The sequence below is a fragment of the Mugil cephalus genome, chromosome 5 (assembly GCF_022458985.1).
Source record: "Mugil cephalus isolate CIBA_MC_2020 chromosome 5, CIBA_Mcephalus_1.1, whole genome shotgun sequence".
Classification (NCBI taxonomy): Eukaryota; Metazoa; Chordata; class Actinopteri; order Mugiliformes; family Mugilidae; genus Mugil; species Mugil cephalus.
The window spans coordinates 11246402-11260935 of NC_061774.1; the positions used below are offsets into that span (position 1 = coordinate 11246402).

Below are 14534 nucleotides of genomic sequence, written 5' to 3' on the forward strand. Positions count from 1 at the left end.
GTTTCCCATCACGGTGCAAAAAAGAAACTACGCTGTTAACAAAGAATACGACAGCTGCCCGTGGTAGGTTATCATTTTTTATTTTTTCTTAAAAAGTAACACAAATAACATAAGTGAAAAAAACGCTTCCGAAAATAATTACAATGCTACTGGATTCCCGCTTTGATAGTCTAAAAGAGGAAAAAAAAAGAAACACATTTACACAAAAGTATATATTTATACACTTATGTTCATTTGAAGGGGGTATGGCCAGGAGAGCAGTCTGGGAGGAGACCTTTAATACAGAGCCAGAAACCAGGGAACCAAGAAACGAGCAACACCCCGAAACAAAATGATACATCCCTACAATGAATTTGACAAGTGAAAAGTAGATAATCACATTTTTGTTTTAATTCCATGAAAAGAAAAGTCAAGTGTATCAAAGAAGGGTGGGGAGCGGTTTCATCGTGAAGTCTTTTTTGCTCTAACGTCATCTCTGTACAAAAACAAAGCAATAGGAGTTTGGAAATAATAGCACCTGAAGTCTAACAGTTGAAAATGCACCATTTGTCTGACACCTTTGTCCTTGGCTTATCCCCTACACTTAATGCAACCTGCCCTTTACTGGGGGTGAGGTCCGTAACCATGTTGATTGCCCACTCACAGTGTCTCATCCTCTTCTCACCGTCCAGGTATACTTCACAAGTATACCCCTGGACTACTGTTGCACTCTATGAAGCTGAATGTACAGCTGGTAAACACTGCGGTTCACTTATTAGTCTTTCTCCTTTAGTCATCTTAAAAAAATATCAACGCATAGCTGCTGTGCGTGAAGCATAAGTCATCAAACAACGTAACACTTACTTTATGTCCAAAAAAACAAACAGCTTCTTTAAGCACTTACAAGTAGCAGAAATCAAGTAAGTTCAAATGGGTCATACGATAAATAAGATTTTTTGGGGGGGATCAGCCAAACAGAACGATGCAGTTATATCCCAAGGATAAAACTAACAGTCTTTGCTTTTCCTCGGTCTCAGAGCAGGAGCTTGTGATGGAAGACGAAACATGGCATCTGTCCAAAAAAAAAAAAAAAAAGTAAGAGTCGAGGACTTTGTTATCCACAGGTTGTGCAGTCTAATACAGCTAATTAATAGCTCCTGAGTCTCTTTTTTAGGTACACGGGGAAAAAAAATATATTGAAAAGATTGAGTGTTCCAGCAGTACCAACCCCCTTTCCCCAACACCACTTAAGTCGAGCAAGCCCTCCCGGTTTAGACCCCACCCCTTTTTGTCCTTGACACGGGTGCATGTCAGCTTCCCTGCCCCTCAGTGTCCGAGTCAAACTGATTCACATCAGCATCCTCTCTCCCTGCTTTTGCATCTCTGCGAGAGAAGGCAGGTGCTTAGGATATCCGCTGGATCAGCTTTTCGTCTGACAGGCAGTAGAGCGTGTTGACTGACAGCTCGGAGATGAACGCCTCACAGGCCTTGCGGGAGACACCTTTGCAGCCTCGCAAGTCGAGCAGCGAGATGCAGGAAAGACGGCGGAGATACTTCAGACACGTGTCTGTCAGTTTACTGCAGCCTGGAAGAGAAACACAACAGACACTTCAGCTCCGGTGAAATAAAAAACCCATGCAAAGTACGGGCATGTCCTGCGCCTGTGCAAATGAGTTTTCTGCCTTCGGAAGAATCTCACCTCCCAAGTTGAGTTCTGTGAGCGTGTTGCGGGTAGACGAGCCCACGGCGGTCAGCAGATTGATGGAGTGGTCTGTGAGGCTGTTGCAGTGGGAGAGATCCAGTTTTGTTAAATGTGGCATGTGGCGGATGACCAGGCGCAGAGTGGAGTCACTGATGTCCAGGCCTGCTAGTCGCAAACACTGCATGGTCCGCAACTGGCTGCGATTGTCACAGCCTGGATGAGTCATTTGAGAAAGAAAAACAAAACAAATGGAGAGAAAAGAGTGAAACAGAAGTAAAATGAGAAGGAATGCAAAAAGTAGAGAAAAGGGAACAATTACTCTTAAAGTAATCATTGGTATCATCATACTAAATATTTGTGTATCTAAAGATCAATCTGTGCCCTATGAGGATACGTTTCCTCACCTGGAGGGGTGACTAGATCCCTGATCTGAGCGTCTTTCACTCCGTCTGCATACCGCAGGTCTAGAGAACGTAGGAGAGGGCAATCAGAAGAGCTGAGAGCTGAAATAGACGACCAGGAGCAACCTGCCAACATCAGATCCTTCAGCCCTGCAAAAATCATTTTAATGTAGAGGTTTATGTAATAAATATTCATTTTTACAGTGTAAGATAACGTGTACTATTACTGATTAAAAGGAGCCCCTTGTGAGTGAGTAGACCATTGTTAATGATGTGTTGCTTTCTACATTATTTAAAATTAACTAGACTGAAATCAAAACGTGTTTATTACTCTATTACGTCTATTACTATAATAAATGACCTACAATATAATGGGGCAGAACTAAACATGGTAAGAACATAGTAACATAGTAAGTCATTCACGAGCCATAGCTGCCATTCACTCTGCATAATACTGTAACATTTACTGACATCTGATCAAGTTAGAACTCGATATAATACTTTTGTGAAGAAACCAAGGGTCCGGCTCAGCGTAGTGTGACAGCATTGTGTACCTGGCAGGCGGCTAACAAGCCAGTTGAGCTGTTTTTTGGAGATGTTGGTCCAGGAGAGGTCGAGTGTGACTGGCTGTCTCTTTGTGATGCCTGTTAGGGCCTGAGGAGAAACACTGCGCTTGATGCTCAGATCAATCCGTGACCAAAGCCGCTTGTCTAAACACCTACGGACAAGGACACACTCATGAAAAACACGCTTAGACATATGAACGACTGACATTACAAAAACACTTAAATGATAAAAGTTAGGGGATACGGCTTCATAGCACTTGACTGAACTGAATAGACTGAATCCAAATTATTTTTTAACTTATCAGGTTGGTTTTGAACAAGTGTTAAAAGCACTGACGGATCAATTACATATGGTATTTGTTTTGTTGATTGAGGTGGAAACATTTGTTTTTAGTGGCAGCAAAGTTAAAGTTAAAAACCTTGACCTAGATCTTGAAAATGACACGAGCAGCATGTGTAAAAGGTTACATGTTTGAGTCACAAATGTAACCTACTCATTTTAAATAAAGGCAAGTCAAGAGCTTTTGGGTTGATCAGATTAAAATATTGATGTGATGAGGAGATTGACAGGTCTCCCTTTGAACGACAACATGCCTTAAAACATCTTTAAGGCTTTTCACTCAGAAACAACCAGCTGCACACAAAAAACTGTTGTAGATAGGACCAGAGATCAACCAAATACACTCATGTTCATTAAATCTTTGTCATTTTACAGGACAACAGCAACTGTCAGCAAAAAAGCAGAAATGCCTGTTTGTTTTCCATTTCTTTGTTGAGATTTGTTGTTATCATAACAGACATGAAACAATGGCACAACACCTAGAAACAGGACCGTTAGGATTTCTTACCATTTGTACCAGTTCTTGCAGACAGCCATGCAAACGCAGAGATCTGCTCGACTTAAGTATCGAAAGACAGACACCCACACCTCCCTCTCGCAGCCCGGGCCGCTCCCGACGCTCTCCCTGTCCGCCTCGCCGCCCCCTTCCTGCAGGGCAGACAGGGGGATGCGAAGGTGTGGAAGCTCGGAGGATGAGGAAGAAGAGGCACCATTGCTCAGTTTGGCCGGCCTGCTCAGTCTTGTTCTTTTAGAGGCCTCCAGTCTCTCTGGGTGGGAAGTGCGAGAGTTAGTGTGTCCACTTCGAGTGTGGGGCGGCGTGTGCCCATTCGAGTGTTGATCTGGACACGGGCCACGATTTCTAATGGGGGGTCTGGCAAGGGGTCTGGGCTGGTTGTGTATTGTGGAAGTGGCAGTTTGAGGGGCAACGGCTTCCAATTTGGGGACAATGGCTGATGGGTCCTGCTTGGCTCTGGTCGGCCTTTGGAGTGTCACTCTAAGAAACGAGGCATCTTTGTCCCCCGTATGACTGTCCTGCTCCATCGCCTCCTCCTCGTCCTCCTCCGCACCGTTTTGGTTGGCCGCCTCGCTCCCGTCCTCTTCTCTTTCTTTGGCTACTTGTCCTCCTCGCCTCAACTGTGGCTGGTTCTCCTTGTCCCCTCCCCTCCCACTGATCTGCACGGTCTCCTCTTCCTCGTCGTCGTCGTCGCTGCTGCTGCTGTTGGTGCTGCTGCTGCTGCTGTCCTCGCTCTCCTCCTCCTCCTCCTCCTCCTCCTCCTCCTCCTCCTCTTCCTCCTCCTCCAACTCCGCATGGCTTCTACCGCCTCTGATGCCTCTTCCAGCTCCTCCTCCCCGCAGTCTCACACCTCTCCCCCTCCCTCTGCGGGGCTCGCCCTTAGGCTCAAGAGCCAGGCCGTGGGAAGACTGCTGGTGCTCGAAGGACGCTGTCCCTCCCGCTGTGCTGTGGTAGGTGGAACCGCTCGTCCAGGTGTGGCCCCGGCCTCTACCGTGCCGTAGCCTGCTCATTGAAGAGCTCAGCCGGGGCAGGACCCTGGAGCTCATCAGTCTGGGAGAACGATCTAGAGACTGTTTCTGTTGGGAGGGCAAACAAGAACAAGGTTGTTTCAAAACTAAATGAAAAGTTACCGTTTGTAACACTGCTGTCAGATGCAGTTTATGAACTAAAAGGGTTTTTTTAAATTATCAAACAGGTTTCACAAACTGCCACTGAAGCACAATTAAACTCATGTTTGATTACACTATGCAAACTGCCTGTTCTGTAGACATAGTTATCATTAAAACATAAATTTGACAAACCAATGTGTCTGGATGAGACCATGTCCTGGAATAATTATAATATTGACATTCATTAGGAGTGGGAAAAAGTATCGATATGGCAATATATCGCAATATTTTTCCTTCTGATACGATATCGATGTTGAATGTTTGGGGCTGTGAACGACTAAATTAGAAATGGATCATTTGGATCATTATTATTTTTTGACTCAAATTATCCAATGAATTATCACTGTCATCTGATGTACATACAACTTATATTCTAAGCTGCATTTAAAATTTCTCAGTGTAGAATATTGCAATATATCGCAATATCATAATATTGCAATAATGTATCGTATCTTGACTCATGTCCCAAGTCTTTGCCAATACTCGCCCTTAATATTCATTATTTAATAGGAATTATTAATACGATTTGAATGCAATACACTGCAGAAAGATGTACGTTACTTACTGTTAAGAGTTTGCTCCGCTCCAGTTTTATCTGCAATAAACAGAAAGAGGGGTGGGAAATTAGATAACGGTCGAGCGAAGGGAAAAAATAAACCTCAACAGTAAGAGGAGGAGCAGTATGAATGATAACTGTCCCCGGCTTACAACTAAAACAGAATTATTTTACTTATTTAAACATGCAGAAACACTATAGTTCAGATAAAATTACAAGAACACATTTAAAGCTTTTTTTTTTTTTTTTTTTTTAAATGTACCCTCTTCTTAAGTCTGAGCTCCAGTGCACTTGCTCTTTTCCGATTCTGTTGATGCTGCAGTAGCAGTTTCTGAGAAGGTGGTGGTGCTGTGGGTCGGCCTGCGGGTCTGCTACGTTTCCCTCGTCTCGACCCTTCGCCTACGCCGATGCCCTCCCGATACGCGAGCTTGGACTGCGGCAAGGACGTCGAAGCCTCCGACTCTCCACTTTCCTCATCACTGGAAGACTGATGTCAGAATGTCCCAGTTAATTTGTGTATCAACGTCAACCATAGGGCAGCTGGAAGTTACTCAATAAACTTTGCTGGGAAAAATAGGCTGACAACACTAAGAGACCTAATAGAAAATTAGGTCAAGTGAGACTAAAAAGAAATGTGTTGATTACCTCTGAATCTGAGCCTTTGCCTTGGTAACATTTAGGACATTCCCAGCAGCTGGGTAAGTCTTTATTGATCTTCCCCTCACCAGGTTCCTGAGACGCACAAGTCAAAAGTTTTAAACAGAAAATAACAAATCTGACCCGATAAAGCAGCTACGTACAAGCCAGACCTGGGTATCTGAAGCAGACTTACTTTGATGCACTGACGATGGGCGATCTGAGAACAGACCGAGCACTCCATGAGGGAGTGAGCGCTCGGTTCCGACTCCTCAGATTCTCCCTCTCCACATATGGCACATCGCGCTGTATTCGGTAAAGCAGGCTGGAGGACGTTTAAAATAACATCATGTTAGAGATCTGACGTGAAAACAAATTACTGTAAAGTGCACTTTTGGAAAATAAATAAATAAATAGTGAACTAAATTTAAGGGGTTCATAGTGCAGTAAAAACACCATTTGATACAGTTGAGACATGTAACTGATTTGTCATAGTTTTGACTCAAGAGTCTCCCCCTGTATTCTTAGGCCAGAGGACATCACTAGTACAAATACAATAACAGGTATAAGATCTTACCGCCAGACACTGTCTCATGATGCAGCTCTTCTTCATGCGTCCAGGGCCGCCAAACTTCCTCATGTCGTGGCAGTACTGACAGTCGCCACACTCCTTCCTGCAGCAGGCGGAGCAGCGCTTGCATCTCACCCGTCTGCGTCTCAGGGCGGAGATGGACGAACGTTTGGGCCTCTGACTCAGAGACTTGTGGAGAGGATGGGCCAAGCGAGGGCGGTAGATGACGGGCGGAGGCGGAGTGGGAGGCTGGTACCACGACGGCTGCGCGAAGGACATGAGCAGAAGGTTAGGATTGTGTCCCGCTAACAGCAGCCAGGTGCCTTGTCTGATGAAGGACTTCATAACAATCTGATGTGAGGATATTACTGATAGAGGTAATTTCATTACACTGTACTATGAAAATGTGTAAAAAATAGTTTTCCTTCTCACCCTTTTAGGCCATTTTACGATGGGCTCTCCAGTGTAGGCGAGCTTGGGTTCATCGTTGACACGGGCGTTCAGAACAACCTGGACGAGAGAAGTGAGACAAGAAACATGAACGATCTGTTTCAGTCGAGTGTAAGCAGGACATGCCCAAACTTTGGGGGACACCCACCCTCATGTCCTCAAGCAGGGCCGCAGCGTTCTTAATCCCCGCAGGGACACACTTTTTGTGAGTTGGCAGCTCCTCCAGCTTCCCCAAAAGGTTCCACAGCCCCTCAAGCTCAAAGGGGGTCAACACGTGCCGATGCGTTTTAACTTGAGCTGCCGGTTCTTCTGGCACGTCCTCCTCCTCCTCCATCTTCTCAGACTTGGTCTCCTCGTTTTCACCATCACTACCAAGTCCCTCAGATGTACCGTTCCCGGTGGGATCGCTGGTTTCAAGGTCAGCCTGAGTAAGTCCTGAAATAAGAAAGGGTGTCATGGCAGAAGTTCATACCAGTGATTCATTTTCTGTGTAAAATAAAAAAAAATACAACAACTGAGGCCAGCGTATTTCCACGTGTTTGTCCTTACCTATGCCGAGGGAGTATTTTTGGAACTCCGGGGTGAGGTGGGAGACGTTGGTCAGACAGTAGAGGTATCTTTCCAGGACATACCAGCACATCTCGTAGTAAAATGGGTAGCGGAACTTTGCTGGCACCTAGAGGAGGTCGACAAAAACAGATGAGGAACAATACAACCCAATAATGAGACAGTCAACTGCTGCTGTGAGACAAACTTGAGATTTGATTTGTGATTTGAGACTGGTTCATTATAAGACCGTAGAGGGGCAAACAAGACAACAGTAGGCCTCCAAGTCAATCCAAGGCAATTAATTACAAAAATTTCATACTAGTGACATGTTGAGAGGTATTGGGGCCAATCCAGTCGTTTTTAAAATGATCAGAGCTTTGGTAGTTATTTGTTTAAAGTCTGCAAGAAATCAAAACCACATTTTCTTCTTCTGTTTTAATGGCAGTTGGCTGTCAAAGCTGCCAAAAATGGAGCAAACTTCACGTGATTAAACTCGTCCCCTGCGTGTAAGTAAACTCTACTTTGGAAAATGAAGTCAGTCAGGGAGCAATTTGAAAACTGCGCAATGTGGATGTTTGACAAGGTGAGAGGAGCAGGGGATGGCCACTCAATACCACCAACAAGATTCGCCACCTACGGAGAAACTGCGCACTCGAAGGCTGCACACAAATACCAACAACAAACACTGAACGCTGCATTTAAAAGGAGAGAAAGGTTTCCTCCAGACAGCGTCAAAGTGAGGGTTACAGAGTTTATGATGTTTGATGAACAGCCCATTACTGGAGTGAAGAACATCTTGTTGGAGCCCAACCTCTCAACACTACTACTTAACTTTAAGAGGAACCATAGAGCACCGATATCATCGCTAATCAGTAAAGACAGAATATCTAAATATCTGAAATTGGTAAACTTCTAGCATGTGTACTGGCCAAAATGTATAAAATTCAAATAATAATAGTAATAATAATAAAAATCATTAACATGACAACAGGGGAATAAATACTTCATGCTGAATGTGAGGTGACACTCACCCGTGTGCGATCCTCAATGTTGTAAATGTTGAGCTGCATGGGGATGTTAAAGCTGTGGAGGAAATTTCCCCCAAACACCAACGTGTCCTCTGGTGTGTACACAGCATGGATCCACCCTAAAACACACAACGACACGAGATGCTGGAAGAGTGTAGTGGCTTAGAGACCGTACATGTAACTGAGTACTCTGTGTGTGTTCTATGCGTATGATCGCTGAATCAGATTAACAGACCTGATGGGATGATGAAAGTGTTGCCCTGCCTCAGCTCTATCCTCTGACAGTCGTGACACTTGTCCCCCAAGAAGATGTCGCCCTGTTTTCCTGATAAAACCCAGTTCTCGTACATCTCCAGGTTTTGGGGTGTGGGTGGAATCAACCAGAACACCTGCAAGAGTGAGAAACGTGGTGTGAGTTTAATAAATACATGTTACACATGTCAGCTGCACAATCAATGTGGAAATCATTCCGGTTCTTCATAAGAAAGTTCACATTAATCATCTCATTTCTGCACTAAGGAGCAGTGGTTAGTAAGGACACACGACATCACCAATAGTAGTAGTAATAGTACTCTAATAGTAAGTGTACACACAAATAATTGCATTGCCTCCTAATTTTATTTATTTTTTAGTGATAGGTCTTAAAAAAAAATCAAACCTTTACTCACTAAAACAAAATGGATAAACATGTTTTGTATATGCACAAATAGTTCATTTTTAACACATCTGGGGTAACATCAGCAAAGTACACAGTTTTCTAAAAAGTTTTCTTTTGCATAGCAGCAAGCAAGGGAGACATGGATGTAGCTGAAGGAACTATCATTAATTTGTATTTGCATTTTTGGGATGGAAACAAGAGGCAGAAATGTAACAAACCTTTCTGTTTAGTCGAACTTTTTGATTCTCCATCTTAGATGTTTTTAAGATTTTAAACCTCATCTTGTTTTCTTTTTTATCTTAAATGTGACTTTTTTTTATCCTGTAGACCTTTGAGATCCTTTGATGAAAAGGGCATTATAAGTAAAAATGTATTATTATTATTATTAACAATAAGCATAAGAATAAGATCACCTGTCCCGTCCAAGCACCTGAGCCTTAATACCTATGGTTCTCGTGTGGTGTGTGACACTGACTGACCTTTCCTCCTCGCAGAATGTGGTACCAGACTGAAGTGCCCCCGAAGTCGATGTGGAAATCTGTGAAGCAGCCCTGCACACTCATGAGACAGTACCTGAGAAAACAAACGAGAAAACAAATGGCTTCGAAGCATAAAATCTAGGACAGTTTATATGATTCAATCAGAGTTGTAATCAGTAGTTGCATTTTAATTATACAGAACAGAAATTATAATTAATATAAGATCTGAGATTTACTCACTTCTGTACTTTGGGATAATGCATGTCTATGATGGCATTAGTGGAGTCTCTCTGTCTCTCCTTGAGGTGGCGGGGCCACATGTTGTCCACCCAGTCTATAAGGTCCACCTTGAACACACGGAGAAGAAAATATAAGCACCAAACCCAAGACTGTAACCGATAACTGAGAGTTTCTGTACGTTGATCAAATGTTTTTATTGTGACCAGCCAGTGCTCTAAACCATATGTGCAACAAACACAAACAGTCCTTCTATATTTTTCACAAGGAGCAACATGCACAAGTGTCGGTAAGAGTCCTATAATTATAAATATGGACATGTAAGAAGGGCAGCCAGGAAACGTGAGACTGTGTCTATTCTCACCGAAGCCGGTCGCTTTACGAGGTTTTCGAGCCTGGTGTGGCTGAACTCCAGACTGATGACATTGTACAGTTTCTCTCTTTCTGACGGTGGAGTCTCGTAATAGCGCCGCCACTGGGCCATCGACATCTCGATTCCCTTCTGGGTGTTCACGTCCATAACGTCTACGATGCGTCGACTACCTGTAAGTGATAAAGAAGGTGTTCAATTGATATGACCAGAACCTACTGCTGCAAGAAGCTGCATCTGTGAGACACAAACAGATTCATGAGTTAAAAAAATCTCTGGGTTACATTTACACCTCCAAACACTAAGGCACGCTTCTTTATTTTTGTTTTTTGTTTGATTTATGTTTGTTTGATTTGCATTCAAAAAAGGAGAAAGTGGAACACCTGGCATGGCTGTGTATTAATGAGGAGGGACACAGCTTTTGCCATTTAATTTTATAATTTTGAGTGGACAACTCTGATTATGTTCAGGTGCCAAAAGCGCAGACAGACTGAACTCATTTAAAGCGTGAATTTAAACCCCAACACAAAAAAATGTCCTGTTGGGTTGTGTCATTGTTTTTTTAGTTTTAACATCTTCAATAGATGACAACTGAGCTGGAAACTTTACAGTTGAAACTTGTCTGTGCTGTACAGGAGGCAAACTGTTTAATAGTGACACCATTTGGAAATAAATTAATGTCACTCAGCTTACTCTTCATTTACTGGACCAACTCTAGCAGCAAAAGACGACTGGTGTGTTACATTTTGTGTGCAATGATTAAAGTCAAGGAGAACATGAACTTACCAACAAACAAATTTACGTCGCTCACACTGAAGTCTGGGTCTGGCATTCTGTAGGGGAAAGAAAAAGAAAAGGTAATTTTGTACTTTTCTCCTTATTGTGGAAAGTAAATGACTGTACTTAAGGAAATTAAGTAAGTATTCTCTGATTAAACAAACTGCTCCTTACTGTAAACCGAGGCCATCGGCCGTCTCAAAGATAATAGGATCCCTGAGCCCTTCCCTCTGGATGTATTCAAATGTGAAATCTAGAAAAGGAAACAAATGCATTACAACAACACCGACAAAACAACCAATCAACAGTGTCAACAAACACTGGCCTCGCAACAATAAAATTGAACACAGTATCAGCGGGCTTGCCCTACTTTCACGTATGGTTTTGTTGATAACGTGTCCAGCAAATATTACCTTTACCAGCCATCTTTTTGACCAAGTCGGAGGTAAACCTCCCACACTCCAACTTTTCATCCAGGTCAAACATTCGTTTTCCTTCAATTTCATCATCCGAGATCCCGTCATCCTGGTAGCGGCGCCGCGTACCTGTACGCTGAAGATATACAACAGGGTTATACTAGGTGCACTAGGGAATACGCTAATATTCTAGACACTGTGTAAACACAAGCATGTCATTTATAGACTTTTAACACATACACGCTGAGGGGTCCTTGTTCACACATGAAAGCAAGCGTAGAAACCACAGAGCCTCCTGTACGAACACTGCAGCAGTCAAACTGCTAAGACCTCAAAGTGACACTCATACATCACAGCTGTGAAAAGGAACTGAAATTATAATTTACTTTTCCCTCTCCAGAGCATGACTAAAACGGCAATAACTCAATCCAAGCTGATCTGTCAGCCTGCTACCACATCAGCTCAACATTACAATGGCGGGGGGCGGGGGGGGTTAATCTTCTACACATTGACCCCCCCCCCCCTCCTCCTGCCATTCACCCTATGCAGCGCTGCTTTGCTAGACAGATGGACCAGGCACAACACCCCCGCTCTCAGATATCCCCCACCCCCAATCTCTTTACCGCACATATAGAATTATTTAATGCCCTGTACTCTCACAACCGAGGGCGGCAGCTTTTAATTTCCACGTGAAGCAAACACTATGGAAGAATGTAACACTCCTGGTATTATTGATCACAACAAGAGAGACTCAACAAGAACTCAACTAGTAGTTTAGCAACCACTAAATGTGTGCTTTTACTAAGATTGTATATGTGGACAACAAATAATCTACTCAACAATGGCAGAATTTATTTATTACAAATACATATATTTATAACAACGGGTCTGTTGTTTCCACAGCCTTCAAACCATGGGTATCAAATGAGTTTTAAGGGGTAGTTTAAAAGCTTTATTTATTTATTTATTTTTTAATGTACAGCAACAGCGGAGGGAAAAGGTTTAGAGGAGGTAACAGGTCAAGTGATGCCAGGACAGACAGTGAACTTGATGACCTCCTCTTGAACCCCGAGTCTCTGGACAGGTTCATTACCGTCATTAAAGCAGCTGAGAGGACCACACAAGGTCCCAACAAAAAAAAAGACAGCGGGCCTTTCCGGTGACACAAAAACGAGTTTCACGGACGAAAAATGGTCGTGTTCATCAAGTGTGTAACGTAAAAACGCCAGACACACAGCTCGCAGCGCAGCTCGGTATTATGTAAACATAACACAAGTGTTTGGTTCAGTTACTTACCAGGCGCTTGCTGTACCGTGTGTGAGTGTCCTCCATAGTCTCTAGAAGAGAAGCAAAGTTTCAAGGCCAGCGTTGAGTGACGCGTATTAAATACCTGACGCCTACTGAGACGCGCTGGAGTGTTTACATACTGTACGCCTTTCTGTCTCTCTGTCTCTGCCTCTTGAGTGGAGCCTAGCTAGGTAGCCCTGCTAGCTTTAGCCTGCTAGCCACGGTTAGCATCACAGGAAAAATCCCAAACGTTTACGCTGAACTAGCGCCACTGTGCGAAGTAGAGCAGGTGGACAGAAACAGCGATTTCACGGGACTACTCGGAGACAACGCGTCTGTTTGCTGCCGCTATTTAAACTGGTGTCCTCCGATAGCATGAAGTAGCTCAGTTCAACATCCCTTTCTTAAGTCGTTAGCTGGCTAGGTGGCTAGCTGACGTTAGCTTGTGTAGGGTACTTGTGAGCTTCTTCGTGGTTACCTCTGCCTCTGAACTTCCTTCCAGACGTAGTGCTCAAAGTACTGTTCCCAACTAGAGCGACCCGGGCCTCGCCGCGAACTTCCTCCCCATGTTACGTGACAGCAGCCGCGAATCTTGTTATGTTTATTCTCGAGCGATAAAGTTACAGCGATTCGACGCTCCGAGCCGCCATTTTCAGCTGGTCAAAAAACACACACACATACACACACAGGCCAAAAAAAGGAAAAAGACTCACGACCCGCCCCCCTGTTCGCCGCCCCACTGTGCCAAAAAGAAAGAGTTGAAGCGCTCCCATTGGACACAGCGTGTGCTATTTAGAATATGCTAACAAACAGGTGTGTTTGTTTTGTTGGCCGCCGTGTGACGGCTCAATACGACGGTAAATACGCTGCATTATACTGTAGACACATACTATAGACATATTCAATTACAAGTTCCGGAATAAAAAAATAAAAAAAAGAAATGACTTAAATACAAAATACTACAAATTAAAAAAACAAAAACACATCAGTATATTGAAAAAAACGTATAAGTAAGTTAAATAAACACTTAAATAAAGCACTAAACCACAATCTATATGTGTACACTTTATACAGTAAATGTTACATTAAAAAACAAAGTCCAAAGACTAATGTGGACCTTAATGTGGAATAAGCTACAGTCAAAACTAGGGAGAAAAACATCTCATTTTAGCGATAGGTTCAATACAAAAAAAGTAAAAACTATTCTCAGATTTAAATATTATTAATGTTAGCAAAGTAGCATTGTTTTTTTTTTTTTTTTTTTACACAATAGTTTGATCACAGTTTATAATAATAACTAATAAATGCTTACCCTTAACCCTAGCCTACCTACAGTCTTAATAAATGTCATATTAACATTATACATACTGAATATTTTAAGCATCGTTTTCGCACTATACTATATATGGTTAATAATATTTAATTTTGTTTATTTCAGGTATACAGTATGCATTACCTCATAATGTGCACCCTTTGCTTGTGCTTGTTTAAATTAAGTACGTCGGTCTCTGTTATTTATTAAAAGTTTTTTTTTTTTATCATTAAGCTTCGCAGTCGTGATTATTCCCCAAACAACAAAACGAACGTACCCTGAAGTAGACCCCGCCCCATGTAGTGTTGATGGGCCGGGCTTTCCTCTGGTTTAGGAATAACAGCGAGATGGGGGAAGAAAGGAGGTCAGGAAAGCTCTTCATGCATGGATGCTTTAATCATGCGTCGCCATACATTAAATGTGCACATAGAAGATGCTCGTACGGTCGATGCCCTGACAGCAGAAGCTGAGGAAAGACGCAGCAGCAGCTGAGTCACGTATCAACGAACCACACAAGAAGCGAGTCGTGCACAACAC

The 14534-nt window shown here is 43.1% G+C and overlaps 1 protein-coding gene across 2 annotated transcripts; it reads right to left on the bottom strand.

Annotated features, from left to right (window-relative positions):
* Positions 1-64: 64 nt before the first annotated feature.
* On the bottom strand, positions 65-13374 carry kdm2ab (lysine (K)-specific demethylase 2Ab). Of its 2 annotated transcripts, none has more exons than XM_047585036.1 (23): positions 13164-13374; positions 12695-12735; positions 11396-11534; positions 11157-11235; positions 10992-11038; positions 10200-10378; positions 9839-9945; positions 9599-9692; positions 8697-8850; positions 8465-8580; positions 7434-7560; positions 7033-7319; positions 6867-6944; positions 6441-6698; positions 6060-6188; positions 5873-5959; positions 5490-5714; positions 5237-5266; positions 3497-4578; positions 2637-2800; positions 2086-2145; positions 1679-1894; positions 65-1564 (listed from the first exon to the last, which is right to left on the bottom strand). In XM_047585036.1, the coding sequence occupies exons 2-23, from the start codon at positions 12728-12730 to the stop codon at positions 1383-1385; spliced, it is 3876 nt and encodes a 1291-aa protein (XP_047440992.1). In that variant the 5' UTR covers positions 12731-12735; positions 13164-13374; the 3' UTR covers positions 65-1382. The 2 variants fall into 2 exon arrangements, with proteins under 2 accessions (XP_047440992.1, XP_047440991.1); XM_047585035.1 differs by having other exon boundaries at positions 2086-2232; positions 13164-13373.
* Positions 13375-14534: the final 1160 nt, after the last annotated feature.

Bases quoted from the DNA above. Each gene is read 5' to 3' on its own strand.
- kdm2ab (XM_047585035.1), bottom strand. From the start codon at position 12,730: ATGGAGGACACTCACACACGGTACAGCAAGCGCCTG. The intron at 5,715-5,872 runs GTAATCAACACA...TTCTGACATCAG, and splicing joins GCAAAGGCTCAGATTCAGAG to TCTTCCAGTGATGAGGAAAG. The intron at 4,579-5,236 runs GTAAGTAACGTA...CCCTCCCAACAG, and splicing joins AGCGGAGCAAACTCTTAACA to AAACAGTCTCTAGATCGTTC.